This window comes from Homarus americanus, unplaced genomic scaffold (genome assembly GCF_018991925.1).
Source record: "Homarus americanus isolate GMGI-L3 unplaced genomic scaffold, GMGI_Hamer_2.0 scaffold74, whole genome shotgun sequence".
NCBI classification, from domain to species: domain Eukaryota; kingdom Metazoa; phylum Arthropoda; class Malacostraca; order Decapoda; family Nephropidae; genus Homarus; species Homarus americanus.
The window spans coordinates 5,804,733-5,832,049 of NW_024716951.1; the positions used below are offsets into that span (position 1 = coordinate 5,804,733).

General features: G+C 38.1%; 1 protein-coding gene across 2 annotated transcripts; it reads right to left on the bottom strand.

Annotated features, from left to right (window-relative positions):
• Positions 1–14,260: 14,260 nt before the first annotated feature.
• Positions 14,261–27,046, bottom strand: LOC121858724. Of its 2 annotated transcripts, none has more exons than XM_042355345.1 (11): positions 26,616–27,046; positions 24,432–24,630; positions 22,247–22,822; positions 20,977–21,150; positions 19,798–19,950; positions 19,393–19,555; positions 18,885–18,946; positions 18,373–18,471; positions 17,911–18,049; positions 17,112–17,372; positions 14,261–15,714 (listed from the first exon to the last, which is right to left on the bottom strand). In XM_042355345.1, the coding sequence occupies exons 1-11, from the start codon at positions 26,786–26,788 to the stop codon at positions 15,434–15,436; spliced, it is 2,280 nt and encodes a 759-aa protein (XP_042211279.1). In that variant the 5' UTR covers positions 26,789–27,046; the 3' UTR covers positions 14,261–15,433. The 2 variants fall into 2 exon arrangements, with proteins under 2 accessions (XP_042211279.1, XP_042211278.1); XM_042355344.1 differs by having other exon boundaries at positions 24,426–24,630.
• Positions 27,047–27,317: the final 271 nt, after the last annotated feature.

A 27,317-nucleotide genomic window follows, 5' to 3' on the forward strand; every position in this document is an offset into this window, starting at 1 on the left:
TTTACTCTTAAGATATGTGTAAAAAAAAGTTTAAAACAACAATTATTTAACATCGAAGTCACAAACAAATTCACACTTTTGGAGAAGGGGTTGGGGCTTCTTTGCCTAGTACTGTCAGGTAAAGAAAAAATTACTATACAGTTGTTGTTTAGTTCTCAGTTCAGCTTTTTTTATGTTAGTATGTCTGACAATCTGAAGTTACATAGGGCAATATATACCCATTGATGTAGTATATATTATGGTACAGTGATCCCTCGGTTAACGAGAGCCTCAGTTAATGATTTACCTTCCATAAGATTTTTAACTTCGGTTAACGAGCAATCCCTCGATTAACGAGTTTCTTACGACCCGACCTCAACATGTTTTCGCTTGCATTTGGCAGTCCACCAGCTGTAGTATTAGTCCGCCAATACAGTTATCGGTTCTAGGGCTTATATTCCTTACAGTTTTAGTAAATATCAAGAAGTTTATGCTATTCAATAATTTTAAATGTTTAATATTAACTTTTTTAGTCATTTTAACAATTATTGAACATAAGTGAAGGTAAAGAAACTAGTTTCTGGCGCACCATCCAGCCTGTTAACACACCAAACAGGCGTTAGTCTCTCTTTTCAGTGTTGGTAACATCTTGCTTGAGATTCTCTTCAACTAAACGCTTTTTTTGTTTACAAGCAAATTATTGGTCATTTTGAATTTTATTTTACATATTGACAATATATAATGCAGTGCAGTGTTGATTTAAAGAAAATAATCTTGAATTACACCGAGAACTAAAATTTTATGGGTGAAATGGCGCCATGGGGTGACTTCTCTTCCACCCCAATGCCTTCTCTTCTCCCTTCTCCTCCACCCCCATTCTAATTCCCATCATCATCATTATCATCATCCAGGAACCTTCTACATACACACCTCAAAGTAAGTGTACTTTTCTACCTTTTTTGTTGAATTTAGGCAATTTTCGGTGAGCTGCAACCAATTACCCAAAAACCCATTGAAACAATGGTTTCAGTTAACGAGTTTTTCGGTTAACGAGCAACCTGCTGGAACGGATTGTGCTCGTTAACCGAGGGACCACTGTATACCTGGAGAGGTAAATCTAAACCTTTGTAAATGTACAGTGCAATGCTATCCGTATTTTATATGTACAGTTGCAGCAGTCAAAAGTAATCATTCTCTCCGCTACCTAACTCCTGTGCCTGGCCGGGTCCTTTCTGCATGGTAAGTCACGTGGGGTAGAGAGGGGGAATGGTCGACTTGGAGGAGGGCCATTTGTTTGGTGGGGATGGTGGTATGCAATACAAAATGCTCAGAGTGAAGGAGGGGATTGAAGAAGCAAGGAAATTCATAAAAGAAGGAAGGGAAGGATGGATGTACAGTTGTACCCCACTTAACGCGGTCAATAGAACCCAGAGGGTCCCGTGTTAAGTGAAATCCGCGTTAAGTGAACAACAGAACATATGGGATTAATTCCAATAGAAACCGGCCCGACCCCCAAACTCCACTTTTTGAAGGCACATACCTATGTTGTAGTAAAAATAACATCTTAATTTTATGATGGTACATGCACACAATTAATACTTAAGAGAAATAGAGAAATACAGTCGCCAAGTTAATGTCCATTAAAATAATGGACTCAACTCCCTCCCCCTCTCACACTACACTGCCGGCTCTTCCCTCTCTGAGAAATTTTTGGGGGAAAACCACTAAATTTTAATAAATAATACCTCAAACTAAAGTTAGGATAATACAATTGACATTGCTGGATTCCTTGTAAGACCAGGAATATTTTGAATATAAATGTCATATATTTTGCACAAAAGATAACATAGTTACCTAGAGAAAATTTTTTATCTAAAATTTGTATGTTTAATGCAAAATATATGATGTTTATATTCAAAATGATCACCAAATTATAAGAATTCCAGCAATGTAAATTATATTCTGACCGGGCAATTTGTATGAATTTTATGAGCTAAAACAGGCAGGGTGGCGGGTGGGGCAAATCTAAAAATAGCGTCTCGAGCCGGACACTCACCGTGTATATGTGGAAAAAATCCGTGTTAAGTGAAAGTTCAGCTCTGGCGAGGCACCGCATATATGATAAAACGCGTTAAGTGGGGTAATACTGTAATTGTTTTTCTTTACCATATTATCTTAGGTTTACATGCTTGAAAGAGTAATAGATGAGAATCCTTATTTTATGATTATCATAATGTGCCATACTTTGGTCATATAATTAGGGATGAGGGAATAATAACAAATATTAATGGGCAAAGTTGAGGGTAGGAAGGCCAGGGGAAGGCAGACTGGGATAGATGGATGAATGAAATTTAAAACTGGGTCCCCAGAGAGATACAAAATGTTAGAAAATTGGTAAAAACAGCCGGAGAATGTTTAGAGTGGAGGACTGTGGTCGCCAACCCTCAGATATGAGGTCAATACCGTACTCCTTTTGATTGATAATGTGCCATCCATCTCCTTATTTACCATTTTTTCAGGTTGTAAACAATGGTAATTATATATTTATAGTAATGTTAACGAGGAGAAATATTGAATATAAGGGAGGATAGCACATTATATTATTTATATTAATTAAGAGTACAAGTATGTTTTTTTTACATTACACACCCAAAATTGGTCATTTTAATACAGTATATCAAATGCCAGCCAATTTTACAGACTCCTCCCAGCAAGTGAACCATTGTTTCACAGTGACCCCAACCTCCCTTGCAATTTCTGACACGTAGCCAGCCACGCCCAAACCAATAATTTACCCGCGAATCACCAATCAACGTTCTTTAGCGTCCATCCAATGGCCTAACACCATTGCCACTACCACCTCTCATTGATTTTCATAACTCTAATAAACATGTTAACAAGGTGGACAGGTCACAATCTATCCAACAATTCATTCTTAATTTTTTCTATCGATTAATATTTTAATTTCAAGAATGGTAGTGGCGAGAGGTGGAATTGGTCAAGTAACAACCTACAGTAGTTTAGTGTTACTGGTGGTGAGCAAGCCACGCCTTCTCTTCTCTTATGTTGTCATATCAGGGGCTTTCCTTCATGGAAGCCAGATGCCTTTCATCCCTAATGACATTACCTGCCAAAAGCTCACTTGCATTCCTCCCCAGAATCTCAAGTAAATGCATAGATAACTAAGGGATAGTTAATTCCATATGACACCACCCCAGACACCCGCCCTCCTGGTTGGTTGGTTGTTTGGGCTTTAGGACTATCAACTGCCAGGGTCATTAAGGCCGTCAACATCAAGTTACATCCACCAATCCAGACACTGGTGTTAGAAGATAATTCTAAGACTACATATACTCTCACTATGTATGTGACCCTTGACTTGTGCCCTCCTACCTTACCCGGGTTCACCACCCCTTGCTTTTCCCTGCCCACTTGTGACCTGTCGTGTAGAAAGGCCTTGAGCTCATGGGTATGGTAGTAAGAGGGGTGGATGATTACTTTTGACCGCAACTGTACCTGCATTAATTTCTACAAATTACTCATCCATGAAGAACAAGACATTATTGTACATGATATGTTTTGAGATTAAATAATTGTAAACATTAATATAATATTACTTTTATATCTAAATTTGACGTAACATTTTATAATAAAAGTTTACAGTAATAAATGGGTTACTTATCCTTGACCATATAAGTAACAAAATGATCAGCAGACATTGAGGTACAGTATCAGTATTAAGAAAAAACTATTCTCAAATATATTAAACTTGTCACAATCCAGGACCATTACAGACACCTTACTGTTACTTCTTGTCCTGACAAATGTTTAGGAAAGATGAATAGAGATAGCAGTAAATTAACTTGCCTCTTTATGTTACATAGAGGAAACTTGAATATGCAGGAAATGTAATGTTTGGAAGATGATGAATGACTGGGATCAAAGATTGTGCTTACTGAGGTGAAGAAATAGCTCACAGAGGAAGACAGAACATGATGGAGGAATGGACAGAGGAAGATGTTTGGTTGACACAGGAAATGAAATAGCCAATGTTGTCACAGTGATTAACAGCACATCAGATACACAAGAGTTAAGTGGGAGGGGGAGGGCAGGATAAATGACTTCCATTCCAATTTTGAGGTTAATTCCAAACTTTTTTTCTCAGTGTTGTTGTTGGTACTTCTCGTAAATAGATTCCATGGCAGAGTCGTTTCCAACTACAAATCTAAATCATTCATACCTTAAACAGCTGAAGAGTACTCATGAAAAGGGAACAGGGTCATAGTTTTCAATGAAATAAGTTTGGGGAGCATTTATAAATGCCATCCTGCTTCTGTAAGAAGTTAGTAGCACTCATTATATACTGTAGAGTATTGGGATAAACACACGATACATTGGGATAAACACACGATATATTGAGATAAACACATGATATACTGTATTGGGGTAAACAAGATGAAGAATGTATGCATCTGCCTAACCAACTTAAATCAGTGAAGACTTTGTTCAACTACCAACAAGCAAACTAAAGACAAATTGTTGACTATTCATCTACCTAACTAAGAAATTACTGGTGACTACAATATATCAAACTACCTAGCAAACTTAAGATCAGTTACTAAAGACTACATTCAAATAACTATCTAACTTAATGTTGTCACTTGTGACCAGGGCCGTCCCTAGGAGGGTGCGGGGCCCGGGGCAACTCAGCCACTGCGGGGCCCCAGATTATGTGGTCAGAGGAACCCACCCCCACCAACCCCCATGGGACTGTCGCTATGGATGGTAAGGTCACGGTTGCGATGGTGGCGTAAGCCGTCAGGTCAGATTAACCAGTCAACAGGTAATGTGTCCGAGGTCACTGGGTCTAGCGCTGGGCCCCGCGGGGCCCCGGGCAGTTGCCCCTGTTCGCCCCCCCTAAAGGACGGGTCTGCTTGTGACTATCTGTAGTTCAACGGTCTTGACTTAGATATGTTTATTAGTCACATACACTGTACTATTTTTTTCTTTAACAAACAATTTGTGGATGACACTAAAAAGATTTAATGGTTCCCTTCCAAAATACGGCTGATGACAATTCATATTATGACCTATTGTCTTCCTTTTCCTATACTGTAAGGGGGTGCAATCACTTTTTAAGGATTTCCTGTTCATCATGTTTAACAATCAAAGAGCTGTTTTGTTAAGGTACAGTATGTAACTTTGGCCTCTACTTCTGCTTAGTTATTAGCACAGCACTTGACAGAGCACCAGAACTGAACTAGTAATTCTCTGCATTTTCTTTGAGATACTGTACAAGTTTGATCTTGTAGCCAGGAAGGTTTACAAGAGCTTTATTGTATACAGTGTGCAGTTTCTCTAACCACTCTGTCAAATCCCCATAATAAGCAATTATTTTTCATTAAAGAGTTACTACCTGCAAGTCATGGCCCCAAATTAAGTTAATTACCTTTATCAGATGTTACCATACATAAGTCATGGTCAAAGATTAAGTTAATCCTTTTTATTAAGGATTGAGGTCTTACAAACTTGTACAGTGATAAAGAAAATTAAAATCTGACATGGTGATACATGTCTCGAATAAGCAAAAGTCAATCCCTATAACACTGAGTAATGAGGATATTTAGAGAGCAATTATTTAAACAATAATCTCTAGTTACTGTGACAACACGAATATTGTAACTTGCATGAGCAAATAGTTAGGCTGGGGTAAACTTAAATATAGTTGCCATATTTTGCATCCTTTATAGTCTCCTAAAACATTATTGTACAAGGGGTGCTGTTTCTATATTGGGATTTCACCTGAGAACATACAGTACTGTCACCCCCTTCAAACTGTGAAGCTCTCTCAAAATTATAACATTTCCACAACAGGTATTTTCCATCTTCAACCATTTTGCAATTAATTATACTGTACCAGGAAACCAAGGAGGAAAGATTAAATTCTTGATACTTCTACATCGTCTTGCCAACAATCTAAACACGACAAAGTGGGAAGGTTATAAATGGCAGACTGATCCTGGAAATCCTTTTTTATTGGCAGGTCCAAACCAAATGACTTGTGAATTATACCCATCAAGCCCACAGTACTGTACCAAGAAACACTTAAGGAAGTTCGGTTCAAGCTTATCAGTCAATTAATCTAAATCCCTTCTCTACACAAAGAGAAGAACTGGCTACAACAATTACCATTCGTGGCAGGTCCAACACAGTGGCTGAGGGGTTGTTCAGATTTGAGGGTCCATGGGCATTACAAATACCAAACAAAAACCACCCACTCAAACCCATGGCAAATTACACTGAGCCAAACTGGTAAAGTAAAATATTGAAAACCCTCATAATCCAACTAGGCTCAATTGAATAACCAATCCAAAAATGCTGGCCAATATACCCCCAGAATGGTTCTTGCACAGAGCACAAGAAAGCATATAAAATTCCTATCAGAAGATATAACATGCAGGTAAATATCCCTGAAGATGAACTTCAGTTCAATCTGAAACAGAACTCCTGACTAATATTTCCAATCAGATATCCCTCCACTTGTGCCATGTCCTCTAGGTCAGTAATTGAGAACACCAAACTAAATGACCTGTAACCAGGTTACCCCCTCAATCCATGGCAGAGAGTTCATCACTGCTAAAATTGATGCACCAGCAAACTGTAACTGAGTTATTAACAGAGTTAAAATTAGTGCTAGGATCAGACAAAAGAGTAAACGGCTTTATCATAAAATAAATGCACGTAATAATACATGAGCAAAAAAAAAAAAAGGCAATGTAGATGAAGCACTTACTGTACTTTTACCCACAGCAAAGAAAGTACAGTATTGTGACTTAGAATCTTTACATTATTGTGAGTCAGCTTAAACTGAATGGATGAGTTCTGGATTTCCAATGTGGCTGAAGAACAATGGACAGACAAAATGTGTTCGGTGTACTGTACTGTACAACTGATGTAGCACCACAACTCAAAAACATTTCTGCATTGAATGGTAACTGTTACAGCCAGTTCTTCCTTTTGGATGACAGTTGTGATGGGAAGTGATTTGGACTAATCAAATGATTAGTGCAAGCCATTTTTACCATGGTGTTTCCTGCAGTTGAAAACTGTAGATTTGTCAATAATAATTAAAAAGTTCCTGATTCAAACTTAACCCTTAAGCCCCGGGTTAGGGTGCCACAGGCAGTACCCCCACGCGGGGGTAAATCAAGAAAAATCATAACTCGTCCAAAAATAATTGTTAACCTTTTTAAACGATAAAACAATAAAAAATAAGTAAGAAAAACTATATACGGTAATGACCCTCCAGATACTTCCCTGGCAGTGCTGAGGGAGGGAGAGGGGAGGGATATAATGGGACAGTGTTGTTTTGACAGCTGAGCTCGTGGTCACCTACGCACTTACCAGCTATTTTTAGCTTGCCTTTGTGTCCGAGATGGCCAATAATGCATATATTTACTGATCATAATACTGTACTTATTTGCTGTAAATAATTCACTTAGAATATTTTATTTGCATTATTTTTCATAAAAAGTGCTTGCAACACACATGCAGTTGGTCGCCAGGCTGTCTTTTGTGTTTGGTAGGGCAACTAATGAATAAAATAATAATAATTCCATAAATAAATACATTTATAACATAATCATAGCATTATTTTCCAGTAATACTACACTACTTTTAGCAATATTACTTTGATACAAAATGATAAAATGGACAAACACTGGAAATGAAAGAAACAAAATTAGGTAATTACATTCAGGAAGCTTCCCTGTGGCCGAGCGTGTGGCGTGACAGGCAAATAGTCACACTGGAACCTGATAACCCGAGCTGGGCATTTAAACACTGGTGCACAAGCGGGAAATGGCGCGAGTCTTAGTACGTCACCCTGGGAGCACTAGTCGACTCTTCTTAGGACGTCACCCGGGGCGTAAGAGTTAAGCCATCTGTGATGCATAAAGTTTTAACACCACTAAATATGAAACAAATATGTAAATGTATGCAACAGGAGATACAACACCATAATATGGAAATCAACATTTATACCAGGTTAAACACATACCTGGAATATATCTACCAAAATGAATGAACAGCTTTAAAAGGAAATTGGATTACACTAGAAAGACCTATCACTGAATTATGAATACATACAAGAAGTATTATAATACAATCACAATACCAGTATGCAAATCTAACTTGTACAAGATCACCAAATACCTGTACAAATAAGAAACAAAATCCTACATGTTGTTTATGTACACAAAATTCCTGAACAACTGTCAGCTGCACTGCAAGTAGGCATTATCACAGAAAAACTGGTATTCTAAGATGTTGCTGCAATGTTAAATGAATTTTTGTTTCTTTGAAAAAGAGAATCCAGTTAATTTACCTGTGTAACCTACCTATTGAGGCTGCACAGTTATCAAGATGCTGAAACTTTACTCTAGGGCTGTTTTTACCTAAGGAGAAACCTATGAACAACATGGACAGGACAGAAATCATTGTGGAAATTCACAACATAGTATTGTCTAAGTCATAGTAATGTTTAGTCCTGTATCTGTACACTCAAGGGTGAGGCTAGACATGATCATTTTCATAATACTGTGCAGCAAAATTACAAGTCCAACAAGTACAATAATATAATATCATATCAATACTTTGAAGAAATCAAACCTAAATTAGCAAGTGTCAAAACCCTTTGCAGCTTGATCACCTTGAAACATGTACAGTATTTCTAGTAACTTTAAAAGAAAAGTATAAAATTTTCTTAAAGCAATAGGTCTACCGACCTAAGTTACCACTATCATGATAAAACTAAAGAAACTCAGTCTTCATCTCCCAGTTTTATATTTCTATTCACAAGTCAGAATAACAACTCATTTTTCTGTTGTGAATTTTTTTTAATTCTTCTACAATTCGCTTACTATTTTTTTTTTACAAACTTCATTTTTATCCTTTTCTTTACTAGTTAATTCATTTGCTTAAAGAACCCTCATGTTTTAGAGTATATGCTCTATTCTCATAACAAAAACCAATGTATACTGCACTAACTTATACCCAAGATAACCAAAACAACAATATAAGTCTTTGGCAAATGTTTTTTTGCATTCCTTTGAGGTTTCCTAAAAATATTAAACTTAACAGTATTTTTCTGTATGTGCTGAATTATAACCACATCTTAAACAGTTTTCAGTACCCTTTTCTTGTTACTGTAGTAATAGAGATACTGTATTCGTCTTTCAAGGAGAGCAGCAAGTAGAAAATTTTATCCTAAACATGCAAGTTACTGAACATCTTTGGACAATCTTACTCTAAACATGTTATTCACTCTTACTTTTTGCAAGGTTTTATACGAATGAGGTAAGTTACTTGGCATTTTTACACAGTCATATGATGCTTTACAATTTTCCATTATACAACAGTATACTCAAAAGCATAGTTCTCAACAGCTGCTGTATGCTTCAGCACACTGTATCCGGCTCACAGTGCCACGGCACTTATGAAAAAAATTTACGGTACATCTGCCTCTCAGAGCACCACACCATAAACTCACATATCTAGTGTACATAATATCTGCAGCAAACTATTTGGGAAAATTTTGTGTGTTGCAAGTGTTTGAACCATCACAATTAGTGGCATTCCAAGCACAGCCACTCAGGGAGCTAACAACAATTTGACTGAGATCCCAGCTCCCTATCTCAAATTTCAGGTACACTAACAACAGAAGTTTCCTTTTAATTTAAATAAACTGAAGAGAAATGCATTGAAATTTAATATGAAACAAGTACGGTACAAGTACAGCACAGTACAAACAAAATTTTTTACTGAATTGTGTGTGAAACATAAATTGTTCACCTCATTCTTATAGGGAAGTAAGGTTTATGTACTGTATTCAATATCACAACAAAAAATCATTCTTAACAATTTCCTATTCCATATAATTAGTATAGCGGCTGAAATAATATTGTTCTGCCTTTTTAATTTGAATACAGTCAGTTCTGCTATAACGCGATAGTTGTGTTCTTGTAAAACATCGTGTTATAGAAATTCGCGTAATAGAAATAACAGGGCTTATGGAGAAAATAGGGTTAGGTGCAGATTACTCGAAATCGAAAAAAAAATTAGTAGTTAGCCTAATACAAAGGATAGCACAGTCTAAATAAATGTTACATTCATATCTAATAATGAAACCATACAGTAAATGTAACACTTTACCTTCAAAAAATATGAATATAACTTGATGGGGGAGAAGGGTGATTTTGAGGTTGATAACATCGAACTTCTCTTCAAGTGTTATAGCCTTTCTTTTACGATCATCACCGGGAATGCGATCACCAGAACGCTTCTTGGAGATATTCTTCTTTACCATATTCACAGTTAATACCACAAAATTGAAGAAATAGTAAGCAAAAATTGAGTTACAGCAAACATGTATTCGCATTTTACAAATATCGTTCCTCTATTTATAAATAGCGTTAGAGCCAATTCGCGTTGTCAAAACACGCGTTATAGCAGAACTCACTGTACTGTATTAAGTATATTAGGGGGCAGTGAAATTTTGCTCAAAGCTGCACTCTTCAGGCATTGTTCCTTATACATATCTAAGACTCCATGCCAAATTTGAAGCTGATGTGTCGAGGTTTAGTCTGCCGCATTTTCTACTGAAATTTTTAAATTTACCTACAGTACTAGCCAAACAGCCGCTGTGGCGGTGCAATGTTCTGTTCAGTGTTTATCAACTTTTTTTTCTATCTCTTATTTCATTTAAGTTGTCTTGTTGCAGATGAGTATGGTGCTATGTCTATATTGATTATCAGCCTCATTTTGTCCCTGATCCAAGGGCTCTGACAGACACCAGTTCACAGAACCGGACAAGACTCCCTACACTGGCTGCCGCTTGTGACCGATACTTGATTAGTGATTATGCTGGAGCTGCCATTGCTACTGCCACCTTAACTGACTATGGCATTATCACAAAGGATGACAAGAGTCAGGTTATTGGACCACATAAGCTGCGGGATGCGAGACAAAAATACCGATTTAAGAGGCAAGAAATTGAGATGACTAGTTTAGATAATTTGACGTCACTCTATTTTGATGGTAAGAAGACCGCCACTCGTGTGATGATAAAGAATGAGAAGACCGAGAAATGGAGTTCGAGGATAATGGTGAAAGATCATTATGTCATCATGGTTGAGCCTGGCAATGAATATCTCACACATGTGACTCCCAAGACTGGACACGGAAAGCAGATTGCCAAAACTATTCACGAGTTTCTGGTGGAGAAAAATCTAACCCAGCAGCCCATTGTGTGTGTTGGTTGTGATGGAACCAATGTAAATGTAGGATCAGAAAATGGAGTCATTCATCATCTTGAAATGTTACTTGGTCACCCGCTCCATTATTTCATATGTCAGCTTCACGGAAATGAGCTGCCTTTCCGCGCAGTTTTTTATCACTATGATGGTAAACCAAGTGGTCCTGAGCATTGGCGTGGTCCCATTGGAAAGCAGATCAAGGAGTCTTTGTCTGAGCTTCCAGTTGTCGCCTTCCAGCCAGTCAGTTTCCCTGATTTCCCTGTGTTTAATGATGAAGTGGAGAAAGATCTGTCCTGGGATCAGAAATACCTGTATAGGATTTGTAAAGGAGTTATCACAGGTGTTGTTGAAGATGACTTGGCTGCTATTGAGCCAGGTCCTCCCTGTGTGTCAAGGTGGAACACCTTATGGAGTAGAATCCTCAGGCTGTATGTAGCAACATCAAGACCCAGCCATGAGTTGAAAAGAATTGTCATTACAATAATAAAGTTCAGTGCTCCAATGTGGTTTTACATCAAGATACACCCTTACGTAACACACGGCTCAAGGAACGTATTCCAGTCCCTGCTATATATGAAACACCTGAATAGTGAGGAGGAGACGATAGTGAAGAAGGCTGTCCAGAGAAATGCATACTTCGCCCACACAGATCAACTTCTTCTTGGTATGTGTGCAGATGAGGACATGACTGTTAGAGAAAAAGCTGTCTCAATGATAAGAAAAATTAGAGAGGAGAATCAGCAAAAGGAAGAATGCACTGGCAGATCTGAAGAAGAGGAGGAAGATTCTGATGCTGCTGTTGACGAGAATTTGTTAAACTATACTGATGAGGAGGGTAAAGATGGAGATGGGAATGAGGATGTGCCTCCTGTAGTCAACATGAGAAAGGTGGTGACTCCGAAACTAAAGTGGCAAGCAAAAAACTATCATTCCATGATTAACTGGATGAATGAACTCAAGACTGAGCCTCCTTACAGTGCTTCTCTGTCAAATCTACAGGTTAATGACATTCTTGAGACACCATTAGTGGTGCCCAAGTGGCCAAACAGCACTCAGGCGGTCGAGAGAGGCATAAAAGTGATGACTGAAGCTTGCACTGAAGTGACGGGATACGAATCGAGAGATGGATATATTAGGCAAAGATTATTGTCTAGGAAAATGATGCCAAGGTTCCGCACAAAAAAGAATTTCAATATGAACTTGTAATGATTTTCTATACGGTGTACCTGTAAAATAACATGTGAATTAAATCGATGTCACCCATGTAAAATTTATCATTATCCTGGAAAACATTAAATGACACCTAATTTTTGGTATACACTAAAAGTTGACAAAAAGTCGTTCGCGATGCGGCAGGGTAAGTATGCATGAAATGGCATGAAATTTTGCACAGGTGTTTGTTACAGCCATACAAACGATGCCTGAAAAGTGCAGCCTGCAACTCAAATAAAAGTGTGTTTTCCCTGCCCCCTAAAGTATATTGTCTTGTATTGTGTTTGAACATGAAGATTACTAAATATGGCTGAAAAAATGTGTACATGGTAGTCAAGAGCCAAAAACAGGTACAGGTGATGCCCATGGTGGGTCTACAGTAGAGCAGTGGTTCCCAAACACGGGGCCGCAACCCCATCGCAAGATGCATCATAAGGGGTCGCATATAGGTCATGGGGTCGATGGGTCCCATAAAGCTCATAGTCCAGGTGTCAAGGTCTGAAGGATGTGGCCGACAGGTGCTGTCTCGTTAAGTCGGGACCATAAATTATGGTCAAGGGAATAATGCAGTTACTCTTCTTGTGTTAAGTTAGGTCAGTCCAGGGAAGGCAAACACTGATAACACGTTATGCAACAGAAAATTCACACTCCTACCTTTGAATTGCTCTCAGCTCAATGCACTCTGTACTTCCCATGGATGCAGACAAAAAATGGCAGCAAATTTCAATGATAGATTCCTTGAGTTGCTAACTGATTCTTTGGATTTTGTTCAGTTTCTGTTCAAGACAGATGTAAAACAGTGTGGCTCTTTTGTCCTCGAAATAGCAGAATTACAGGCTGACAACGAGGCAAGGGTGAGTGTTGCCATCTATGATGACATATCAATGTTTTGGGTTAGTTATCAAATTGGCATTCAGCGGTTAAAAATTGACCAATTAAGGTTTGATATAATTTGGAAGTCTGTGAAGCAGCTTTCTCATCAATGCTGTTTATGAAAAATTATCCCCGTAACCATATATCAAACTTAAACTTAGAGAATTGTCTGCAATGTTGTTTAATCCCACAATTATAACCCCAGTTAACAGAAAATTTATAAAATGATAATGCACACACATTACATATGAATTATGACTGATGTAACTTGTAATTAAAATTAATTTTATGATGATGCACACTAAGTCACATTCAAAATACGTACAGTATGACAGAGACGTAACTGAGAAAATTGTATGTTGTGTTGCTTAACCTTGTAATTATATCCCCAAGTATAGAACATTAAATGATCATATAATGTCACATAATAAACACAACAGAGTTGTAGTCTGTTTCTGCCAGTGTTTACTTTTAAACTTTTCAATTTGTAATACATTTTCCTTACTTGTTTTTACAGTTAAATACGAATATCAATATGTCCATACTTACTCTTAGGATCTTTATATATACGGCATACTGTATGTAATGACTTGGGGTCGCACTGGATAGGCAACAGTACTAAACGAGGTCGCACTGGAAAATGCTTGGGAACCCCTGGTCTAGAGAATACCTCATCTCATCACTGGTTGGCCTGAGTGTAGATCAACAAAGGTTCCTTACAATATCTACAGTATTTCCTGTCATTGAAGATGTCAGAATATGACTAACAGGTTGACATAAGTCAAAACACAAATATAACATCCAGAAATAAACATAAAATTTATACTGAAAATCTATATAACTACTGTACATACATCCTGTTAGGAGAAAAAATTAAGGAGTCGACCATGGCCAGTGATCTCATGAGCATATGTTTAATTACTAGTGTCATGGGTTTACAGGTCTCAGAATGCAACCTTGCATTTTTCCATACGTAAGTTATATTGTGGCAAGAACCGGGATACAATAATGTGATCTAGTGACCTGGAGAAAACATGGTGTGTGGTAACCTGGGGAAACATGGTGTGTGGTGTCCTGTGGGAAACATGGTGTGTGGTTACCTGAAGGAAACATGGTGTGGTGCTCTGGGGGAAACATGGTGTGGTGCCATCATTTTGTTATGTATCACTACCACAAGATGTTGCATACTACTGCCCTTCTTATTACAAGTTAAACTATAGATAAAAATAAATTTGTTGAATATTTTCTTATGCATCACTCAATATCTTACAACGTTTAGCTACTTCCTAAGTGAAAGCATAATATGAAATATGATAAAAAATATGGAAGAGTATTTTTGTTCTCAATCTTAAAATTCCGTGTTGAAATTTTACTGTGTACAGTACAAGGGTATATACATAGTAAGGCAAGGCCCACAATACCTCAAGAGATGGGACTATGATTAACAATGACTAATCTCTCCTTTGTAACAACCTTGAAATACACAATGACTTTCCTCTAACACACAAACTCACGCACAACATTTGTCTTAACCTGGTTAGAGAATGCTATATGAACAAGCAATATAATATCAACCTTCAAATGCTGTGTTCTATCACAAATTACAATGTCTGTTGGGGATTGCTATTGACCTATCTTCTTTTAGATAATCTATGCATATTATAAACACCTAACTCCCAAGTAAGGTCCACTGTACTGCATCTGTATAGTAAAACAACTTTATATATTTATGGTTGTTTGTCAACAATCTCTTAATGATGAGATATTATGAAATTGTTTGCAGTCATTATCACAAGAACATTAATCTTCAACAATTTAAAATATGTAGTCAACAGATAATAAATTGCATATTTTCATCAAAACACATTCAAATGTCAAAAATTCAAACACGAAACTCCTCTTTCCTCAGCAGAACATGAAGTATGGCTTATCACACGGAGTTTAACATGTTAAACCACCACTCTCTGAATTTGTTATAAACTTAACACATAAATGTTATGAAATAATAATAATATCCAACATACAACACCACACTATAGACTAAAGGAACTTTTTTACGTATCATCGAGCAATGCCACCGTAGCCTCTTGTTGTTGGTCATGGCGTAGCGTGATGTTGACCATCTCTAGGGGTGTCACTCCAAATAGAGCTGGCAACATCCAAAGAGAATCTGCCTCTGATTTTAACTGATCATTTTCTTTCTGAAGTGACTCATGGTCCCTGTCTAGTTGTTGTTCTTGCTCACGTAACTGTAAGAGGGTTGTGGCAAGTTGCAAGTTGTGGCCACGGGCATCTTCACTACTCTGCTTTAAGGCCTTGATTTCTTGCTCTCGTTCTGTCACGATAATAAACTTCAGCTAGATACATGATATAGCAAAAGAAAATACTGCAGCATCAAGGTTCCCATTTTATCAAAGTTCTAAGTAGAAGCTGGTGACTTTATAACAAGGAAGTAAAAAAGGTTTAACACAAAGTTCTCACACTCTTGATTGCCAATACGAAGTAAACCTTGATATCAATAAAAGAAAGATAACTCATCATTATCATCACCCATCATCATTTTACAGCCATTTTCAATGCTTGTGTGGGATAACCTTTTAGAAAGATAATGGTAAGAGTATATTAATGTGATTGTCAGAGGAGAGATGAAAGCTGAAAATAGCAATAGGGAAAGACTAGCCATGACACAAAATAATCTTTCTATAATCCCTCCTGTACTCCCACATGCATGGAGTAGACATGGTCTTAACTCCTCTCTTTAATAGTTCTCTTGTCTCATCCATCTCCCTTCATATCTCTAAAATAATTTAATTTTCTCATCTTTATCTTGGATATCTTTCATCAGTATATTTACTTCCTTATAAAAAAAACCTCTCCTAACATATCCTTACCCTCACCATTATCATTTTCCACTCCTGCATGGGTTAGCTTTAACCCCTGGGCTTCGGGCTATGGTTAGCACCCCCCTCTCTCGTGGGTAAATTCAGGAACATTTAAAAAACTATTAAAAAGCAAGTTTAGTCTTACAAATTGGCCATGCATGATATAAACAGCAAATAAATACATGTCCTTACCACAGGTTGGTAACACTGGGGTTAGGAAGAATCGAGAATATTTGTGAAGTCGCGTACGTGTGATGCAATAGTACGAAGTAAACAACACTAATTTGTAGGCAGTATGAAGTACAGGACACTTGTTTTACGTTATTACTATTTACACTGTTAACAATAATTATTACTGCACCAGTAATTAATCAAGATACTAGATATGAGCTTGGGGTTGGGGTAGAAACACTTGGTGAAGTGAGTCAAGTCCAATGGCAAGATTCTTACATCACAAAAGTTTAAAAGCTAATGAAAAGAGACTGGGAGGCTCTCATGTGTGATTGGGTGAAAGATAAATACCCACTTGGCAACATAATGTAGCCAGGCTCACCCTTATTATTCAAATAGGCCCGCGAAAGATCAAAACGTCATATGATGTGATCCGAGCTCTACAGGTGAACGTCATATGACGTGATCGTCCTGAAGCCTAGGGGTTAACTCCTAACAAAATAAGCTTCTATTTTTCCTTGGTCGAAATTTAGGGTAGTAAAGGTCAACCCCATATACCCACCTTGGAAAACTCTGGGGAAGATCAAGAAGGAAATGGAAGGGTGGGATGGACAGAGTAACAGTCTGTGTCTGCTCTTGCCTCCAACCACCCTGTAAGCATAGTTGTTACTGTCCTTACCTAGCATTTTTGCCATGACGCCTTCTAGGGCATCTGCCATGCTGCTCATGCCACTAGTTACTCCTTCCTCTTCTGTTACCTCCCCTTCCTCATCAGCATCCTGATCATCTTCCTCTTCCTCCTCCTCCTCTTCCTCATCTTCTTCATCTCCATCATGGTCATCTTCTTCATCATGTGGTCGTGGAGACTGCTTAGCATGAGGTAAAACTGGTCCCCCTGAACAACACGTAGGGCAGACTCCCGGTGGCAAAAGACTCAACCCTGCACATGAAATATACGGTTATCAACATACAGGTACACATATAAAGTATACCCTTAAAGTTTGTATGCACTGTGGAATGATCGTGTCTGAACCCCTCACAAAGGATAAGTACTGTACAATATATAAAAGTTGAGGCTAGGACATTACCTAAGTCCACTAGCTAACTTTTTTAGTTCAAAGACAAATTTAATTGGGTTAAATTTGGGTTTATTGTTATATCCACTGAAACAAAAAAGTGGTCCAAGCTCAAAATATACAATTAATATTATTATTAAACCAGGAGTGTGATTCCTCCATGTCATTTCAAGAATAAAAGGTTGCAGCAACATTAACACCCAATCCACAATCAAAACCAAGTTTGTAATCCACACTATTACTGTTTAATTTTAGATAAACAAATATAATTAAAGTAGTTCTAGAAGTGGACATAAAGTGATCTTAGGAGTCAAGTAATTTCTTAGTAAAGAAAAATGGAATTTGAATAATGAATATCGTGTATGCAGATGACGCCATTAACAGCCAACACCCAAATCTCACCTGCCCGAGAACACTGCATCTGGGAACTAACAAAAGACCCACAGTTGAGACAGTCTCCTCCCCTGCCAGACACTACAGCAGCTGCCATCTGACGTTCCTCTTCTGCTAGTCTTTCACGCTGATATTCTCCTGTAATGGCCTGTAATATAAAGACCCAGTTATGATAATCTACTTTTTCCTCTTTTTATTCTCCTGATACTTATGGAAGTGATAATATGCGAGTTATACTGTATTTGAAGTTTCTGTGCATCTGTTAGTACATATGTATCTGTTCTCCCCTCTACAACACATCCCTTCATGTGTATAAATAAGTCTTAATCAAGCTATAAAAAACACAAACATAAAAGGCACTCTTAATCAACAATCACCATCTACAACAACCCAACTCAATAATAAATTATATAATAAGTACTGTATTCAAAATGATAATGAACAAATTTTCACATCTAAGAATAAATTTACCTGCAGATGTTGTTTGCCATACAGATGTTCTCGCTTGTTGTGAAGAGAAGTAAACAACTGATCACAGATACGGCAGTAAAGTTCCTCACTGTCGTCGTCCTACAGGAAATAAGAAAATCAAAACCCAATCCAAGCCTGTCTGTCTAATGAAAGCCTGAAAAAGGATCACGGAGGAAATAAAATTGAATCAAGAAATTTACAATATGTATCAGAAATTGGGTACTAGTATACAATTTATTCCCTGTGATTTTATTTGATGGACACTACAAGATAGATGGTGATAAACACCCCTGATAAAGCATTACATATATAGCACTGACTCTTTTGTGTGCTCACATGTGAAGTTATGCTCCAGTTTAGGCCTTGAAAATAAAAACTGTATAGGTGAATTCTATGCCCTCCAATTGTGAACGTTAACATTCAAAAGATGATGGACGATAATTACAGAAAGTGTAACAGGTATACAGTATAATTATGTACCTGGTAATGTCATCATCTACAGTATCACTTACATCAATTTCATCTGTGAAGTCTGATGACTCTTCTGTTGTCGTGCCACCTCTTCTGATGACATCTGCAAAGAATTATATGTATTTTTTTACCTTCATACATGTGGCTCATCTTGAACAAGTTAAATAGGTACGGTAGTAGTTATCTAGACTCTCAGTATGATATGATTACTTCTATACTATACAGCAGCTGAAGTTCTTGGTGCACCTGCCTTGATTATCTTACTTTCCTTTACTCTACATAAGCTGGATTATTTTCATAACAGAGAAGCCAAATTAAACTCTTTAACAATAGTAAAAAAGTAAAGGATGTGAAGTTGACAAATCTTCTGCAAATATGCTAGAAAGAGTATGAGCAAGTCAAAAACAAGTGTGAGCTATGAACAATATGCATGAATTATGAGTTTAGGTGAGCAGCTTAACAATAACATTAACATAATACAACATTGATGTCTATTGAGAAGCTAAACAGCAACATTCTATTTATTTATTTCAACTACCGTACTCTTACTTTTAATTCTTTTCTTCCTCAACAGCAGCTGATAATCATGTGACTGTCTGTAAGCTTGTAATTCATTTCTATACCGCCTCTTGTCTTGCTCAGACCGCGTGACAAATGCAGCCTTCTGCTCGGCAGTCATTGCTGACCACTCGGCTCCCAGCAACTTTGTGACCTGGCAATAAAAACTTGACATTAACTTGGTCATTTGCAAAACTAAAATGATCAGGTAATGTCCATTCCTTACAATTATCATTCCTAAAGATTAATATCTTATCTCACATTAATGAACACAAAACCACACAAATGAAGGATGATTATGTTTGCCTATCACTACTGAGTTCTCGTACAATTTATCAGAGTTCTGTCCCCAGCTAACAATAGGGTGCTTCTTATCATTCATTATTGTCTACTTACAGCTCCAAAGCTCAATTCAGGACGAGTTTCTTTATAGTATTTGCGCCTCTCATTCAGGAAGAGAACATATGCTGTCAGAGGAGCTTTTGGTGGCTTGGCTCCCGGAAGCTCTGGTTTCCGTTTTCGTCCTTTTGGCCAACCTCCTCTCCGTTTCTGTAATTACGCACACAGTAAGTTCATTAATCCAATGAGGTAATAACTACACATTAATATCAACTTCAGCCAGCAAAATTCATGAAACAAAACACCAGAATACAAGAGCACCCTTCTGAGGCAACACCCTCTACTGTACATCAGGAATCATTTGGTATTAATACAGTCAACCCTCACTTTACGCGGTTAATGTAACCCACAGGGTGCCGCGGAAAGTAAGGAACGCGTAAAGTGAATAACATAACATATGGGATTAATTGAAGTAGAGTCCGGGCCGACCCCCAAACTCCACTTTTTGACGACACACAACTATGTTGTAGTAAAAATATTATCTTAACTTGATGATGGTATGCACAAACAATTAATAATTAAGAGAAATATCAATAATATTAGGTTTTCTAACACTTACATTAGTAGAAAAGATGGCTGGGCACACGGGGATGGGCGGTTGGTTCCGAGGCAGAGGGCAGATTATTGGCCCTCACCTGTATCACTTGTATCAATTGTATCACTATCCACCATAGAGGCTTGCAGGGCCTTTTTGTCAAACCCCTCAAAGTCCATATAAGTCCATATCTTCACTATAATTATTACTATCACTGACTTGGGACGGCTGTGGTGGGTGGCGGGTGAAGAACTCGGTAATGTTTTGATGACTGGGCGACCTTGTGCGCACCATGCTCGCGCAGCTTACACAACATGGCAGATGGCGGGAGGTTTGAATCCAAAAATGGCGCGGCTCGCCAGCCGCTCTCCGCGTAAAGGGGTACACGCACCGCGGAATGTGAGCATTCCTGTTTCGGCAGGGTACCGCGTAAACGTGGAAACGCGGAATGTGGGACCGCGTAAAGCGAGGGTTGACTGTATATACATCTGTAATTCACCTGTGAGTCACTTGGAAGGTTAAGTTATATTTGGTACGGTTAGGTTTACATTAGGATAGTTAATCTTAAGGTGAAATATGCTAGAGGGGATAATCTTCATGTGATCTAAAAACTTTAATACAGAATAAACCAATTACTGTACCTTAACAGCAGTTGGAGAAGTAGATGGACCCCTTGAGGAAGATGGTCGAGGCTGTATGAAAGATGGGGTCAAAACTGGTGCCTCTGAAGCAGATTCTGTAGATGACTCGATCGGCTCATCCACTGACGACCCCACACCACTCGTCTCTCCATCTGTGTCTACTCTCTGTGGTACCTAAACAAAGAATATAAATATTAATCTACAAACCTAACTTTACATACGTCCTACAATTACTATACAGTACTAGGTAATCTTAACACTAAGCTATTTACACACAAGATTAATAAATCCTAGTTGTCCATACTGTAGTTAGATAAGAACATGTTGATGAAATGTATCGTCTTTTTTTTAACATAACTGTTAACCTCGGGGCAGATATTTTTTTATTAACTTTCCAAAATAATGTATTACAGTAATTCACTAGTTCACACTTGAAGGGTGTGCAATTCATGGGAGTGCTTGCTAATTTCACTAACAAATACATATCGCAACATATAAACTCTGGTTCCTTTCACTGATCACAGTTTCAGTCACATTTGCTCCTGTGATCATATACCCTGCTCCTGTGACCATATACCCTGCTCCTGTGATCATATACCCTGCTCCTGTGACCATATACCCTACTCCTGTGATCATATACCCTACTCCTGTGACCATATACCCTGCTCCTGTGACCATATACCCTGCTCCTGTGATCATATACCCTGCTCCTGTGATCATATACCCTGCTCCTGTGACCATATACCCTGCTCCTGTGACCATATACCCTACTCCTGTGACCATATACCCTGCTCCTGTGATCATATACCCTTTCTATATATGCTCCCCTACTCCTGTGATCATATACTCCCCAGACCATATACCCTGCTCCTGTGACCATATAATTTCTCCCCATCATATACCCTGCTCCTGTGATCATATATCTGCCCTGTGACCATATACCTGTGGTGACCATACCTCTCCTGTGACCATATACCCTACTCCTGTGACCATATACCCTACTCCTGTGACCATATACCCTACTCCTGTGATCATATACCCTGCTCCTGTGACCATATACCCTGCTCCTGTGACCATATACCCTGCTCCTGTGATCATATACCCTACTCCTGTGATCATATACCCTGCTCCTGTGATCATATACCCTACTCCTGTGATCATATACCCTGCTCCTGTGATCATATACCCTACTCCTGTGACCATATACCCTGCTCCTGTGATCATATACCCTGCTCCTGTGACAATAACAAAGATGTAACAATACTCTCACCTTTCTCACGTTCTTTCTGAGTATCCCTCCATCTCTTGGCTTTGCCCCACGGTAACTTTTGGGCTGAGTTGGCCATCGCATTGAAGGTCCTAAGAATGGCTCCTCACTCAGTTCATCTTCATCGAGCGAAGACTTGGAGCACGCAGCTAATTTGAATTTGACTCCTGAAGGTCTTGATCCTTTCTCTTGGTGCGTTGGAAGAGAAGGAACATTTTCTATCTCTTCGACTTTGATAGTTATTTCTTCTGTTTTGATAGGCAGAGATAAACTACTACCAGTGCATTTAGAAGTGTGTTTTAAGACTGTGTTCGACTCTGCCACTGACGATAACTGTCTGGCCTCTAAGGTTAAGGGTAAGGAAGATGAGCTGGAAACAGAGAGGGATGGTGACGATGGCGTGGTCGTAGCGCTGGCACGAGAGTACGTCTTGGGCACGGTCTGTATGGGCAAGTTCAGCTTACTCAGTTTTGGGGATTCTTCACTGTAATGACTTGTTCTGTTTGGCATCTTAGGCTGGTATTTCTTAGGCCATGCAGTTCTTCCTCTTATTTGTTTGCTTGTAGTATTGACTTTTAGCTGAAAAAATAACTTAGAAATAGAGTTCCATTACTTCATTCTACAGTACTTCTCACATTATAAAAACTAACAGCAAATATTTTTATCAAGTTTGTGAGGTCATTTAATGACAAAAGCTAAAAAAAAAAAAAAAAAAAGATTAAACATAATACAGGGAGTCCCCGGGTTACGAACAGGTTCCGTTCCTGAAGGCATTCTTAAGTTGGATTTGTACATAAGTTGGAACACCTGCTATATGCATACCGTACTTACAGAACAATGTTTAAAATACCACTATATCATAGCCTAAGCCCTTATATACTGTACATCTAAAATCACTTAATTTAAGACAAATGATGAAATAAAATGAAAAAATACAGTACTGTAAATTTAAGTAAAAAAAATAAGTCACCAGGTAAATAAAATAACCTGTACTGTAAATTTCAAGTTTAACTCCGTTCAAATCGGCGGGTGTTCGTAAGTCGGGGACCCCCTGTACAGTAAACCTTCATAGAAGACACAGTACAGTAACCTCTACAGAGAATGATTTCATAAAGTGCCAACCTCTAATTTAGACAAAAATTCTGATGAGAACAAAAGTTTTCAAAAGATTGTCCCCAGTTCTGGAAATATAAGAAATGAACATGGAAATACAGATACAAGGGAGTTTTAAGACACATTCAATTAATAAGTGTTATGACCTGCCGGGAGTGTGGAGAGACAGTGTGGGTTATACAGATGTAGGTTACTGTACTGTATTCATTTAAGTCTTTGTTTCATCATAAACAATGGGAGTTTAATCTGATATTTCCTTTTTATAATATACTGTACTGTACAAACATTAAAATTTCACATTAACAGACTCAAAATTATTGAAACTAGGATTTCAGCAATTTGTAAAACATTCAGCATTAAATTTACAATTCTTTCATTATAAATAAAATACTCGGCTCAGCGATCTTACTGAAACTAAAAACTAACTAAACCAACAGGAAGTACCTCAGTTAGTTTAAGGTACTGTGTGGTGATGGGCCCTCCCCTGTCATGATTGGCCAACAGCAGAATGTGTGTATTTGTTGAGGCTTGGGATTTCTATTGACACCACCCAAGACATTTAATGATTGCATCCCTTTACAGAATCTTTATCATATCCAGTTACACTTTTAGAAGCTATTATCATAATGCTATATTATGCTGTAACAGCATAAACTTAAGATAATAAGTCAAAATGTGACAAAAGCAAGTAAGAACCATGGAAAAACAGTGAACCCACACACTAGACTAATGGCCACACACTACCACTATACAGGCACACTATGCTTGAGCAACTTCTGGATTTAGACTTGTACTTCCATTAAATTGTCGTAAAATATTTCCATGCCAGTTGGTGAAACAGTAGATGGAGAGGGGGTGGTATGGAAACAAAGGGGTGTGTCTAGGTGTTGATTTGGAAACATCCCCTCTTAACTAATCTAGGATATGCCCTCATAGTCCTTAAGAAACCAGGTCTCATTCTCTATCAAGGATCCACTCTGCCTATTTACATGTACAGTACTTTAAGACCTAATTTACTCTTGTCAATTTCTCATGAAAAGAACTTCTGTACATAAGTATGTTCACAAACCAGAACCTCATCAGTAGTGGAGACATCCTGGGTGATGGGTAGGAGGCGAACATCATCGTTTAGGAGCAGAAGCGTCTCACCCTCTAATATGGTTCCATCACCCACCACCTCCGACCCTTCAAGCACCACTGTTTGATCACTGCCGTTGTTACCGTCGTGAAGCCCCAGTTGTATTGTGTTTCCCACAAGCCACAGAGCTTCCTCTCTATGATAAATAGACAGAGCTGTTTAAACATATGCAGAAAAAAAAATAGTGTAACATACAAAATGTGAAGACTAAGTAAAGATTCAGAAAATGCAAAAATTAGTACAATAAGCAAGAATGAGACTCACACTAGAAACAAGTGTTTCTAATACTTTAAGTGTAATCCCAGGTAAATATTCATACATGCATGCATGTATGAGGTTTTAGATCACTTGAAGAATGAGGCCTCTAGCTTATTTCTGAAGATTATCCACCCTTATGCTACCCAGGGGGTTAGGTTAGGTTAAGTGAAGTTAGCATTAAGGTGGTTAACCTTCATATGAAGAAAGTTGGGGGTAAATCGTCAGGCAATCTGAATTTTTACTCAATCAAATTAAAGCTGATCAAGCACATCCCAAAAATGTTAAGTACCAGACCAGGATGCAAACAAACTAATCAACTAGAAATAAACAAAAGAAACATACAAATATGAACACATTGTCCTCATAATAAACTACAAAATATATTCACAATCATAACAGCAAATTCTCTGGAAGAGCTTTTGGTCAGTTTGTTACATACCTAATACTTTAACTGTATAACCTGAATCCTGGAGGAATAAAGTATGAAGCCCCACTTTTATGACTGAGAAGAAATGAGTTAGCTACCTATGAGATCCTTATTGCTAAATCACATCCTAGCAGAGCTTACCTGTTGCCAGCCGTACCTGTACATTATACATAGGGTCAAGATAAGGTAATGTTTCTGCTGTAAGCAGCTCTTTCTCATCAAGTTCATCCAGAGTTGTACAGTCAATCACATATAATTGTTGACTCAAAGGGACCCGCAGAAGATTAGGCACCACATCTTATATCACCTGATGATTAAACATCCATATGCTACCTGGGGGGTTAGGTTAGCATTATGATGTCTAACCATCAGCTTATATACAGTAGGGCCACTAGGACGCCCAATCTTCAGAGCCACTCAAACTTTGGTGAAGCTTCACGTCATGGTTCAAAAGCCTAAAATAAAGTCCCTAAATAATAAGAAGATTAGCTAACTTTAATTCATTTAAATTTATCATTTCCCTACTTATCAGCTAACTCACCATTCGGATGAATTGTCTGTTCTTTGTTACTTTATTTGGACCTTTAATGTCCAGTGTAAGTAGAGAAGGAACCCAGGGTACCCAGAGGAAACCTGTGATGTTTGGGAGGTCCATACTGGAAAACACTCTTCTCATGTCTGTCCCTAGCCAGGTCTTGAATCCAAGATACAATGATGAGAGATACATGTATTACTGCTGTACCACCAACACCCTTACTAAGTGGAGTTTGCAAAATTTAAACTGAGAAGGTGATATTTACAACCCAAAGAAAAAATCAGAGACAAAAAAGGGCTGTAAAACCTGGTGGAAGATGAGGTTAAATACGAGCACATCACATGCTGAAGGAGTTTGATTAGGCTGTAAATGAAAAAGAATATATATATATATATGGCTGGCATAAGTGGAGAACAATAAGTTTAGGAGAAAACAGGGAAGGGAGGAAGGAAACAGAGGTCCAAAGGAGGTACAGTATATAGAGATAGGAGAGCCTGTAGGGTCTTCTCTTGTGGCAGCCTTCTTAAGGAGTTGTGTGTAAGATTATGGTGGCTTGAAGTGATAAGATAATTATATAGCTTCTCCAACCTCTAGGTTAAAGGAGTGGCCATTGTTGATTTTATGGAAAATACTAATTATTGAATATAATTCACCACATACAGACTTCAGTAATATAATTCACCAATATCTTCCATTAAACGTTCTCCAGAATCATATAAAAATGTCCAACAGATTAGAAGTTCTCTACGATAACAGAAAATCCAACTAGCTGGCCACACTACACCTTGATTTCATCGTTTCATGCAACATTCTAGGAGAATTTAATTTAAAAAAGCACCATAAATTAGCAAACCGTTCATACATAGATATAAGTACTTTCTCGTAGACGCCTAATGCTTACTGGTTCTCCTGTGTTATGGGAGGCTTCAGGTCGAATGTGGCCGAGAGTTGGAGCCTCTGCTGCGCCTCCGTCGGAGATACGTCTTCCTCTTCACCACTTCCACAGTACACCAGCAGAGTTTTAGATTCTTCCAAAGCATCCAGCACAAGTGGAGTGCCCTCAACACCCTCCATCCCGGCGGGGAGGGCACTCAGATAGCGTCAATTCGGTAACTGCTACTTGGAAAATAATAGCGATCAAACTGCTCCCTCCCTTCCTGATCCTAGAGGCGGACGAGCAGGGTCAATGAGTATTACCTTCCACAAAATAAGCACCCCGAGCAACACTATCTGCAATAATTTTTTTGTAATTTATCTCTCTAAACGATAGGGAACTTGGATTTACTAGACTTGGCTCTTAGCTAACAGTTAATCTTCAATAGTGTAATGAAGGGAGTGCGCAGATGGAGGCTCACTTGTATTACAGGATCAAAACAAAAACAAAGTGAGGCTCCCACCCACACCACCGCCCTTTTTTATTATATTAAAACTGCCTCATAAAGACATAACTTATTTATTTTATATTAATTATCCTTATTTCACTTTCTATCAGTTATAATAAATTGGAGGATAATCCTGTTTTATTTAGTTTTGTTAACAATTTAAAAGAATCAGCTATTTTTTTGTGGTTTACCCTTGGGTTTACACTTAGGGATATATATGA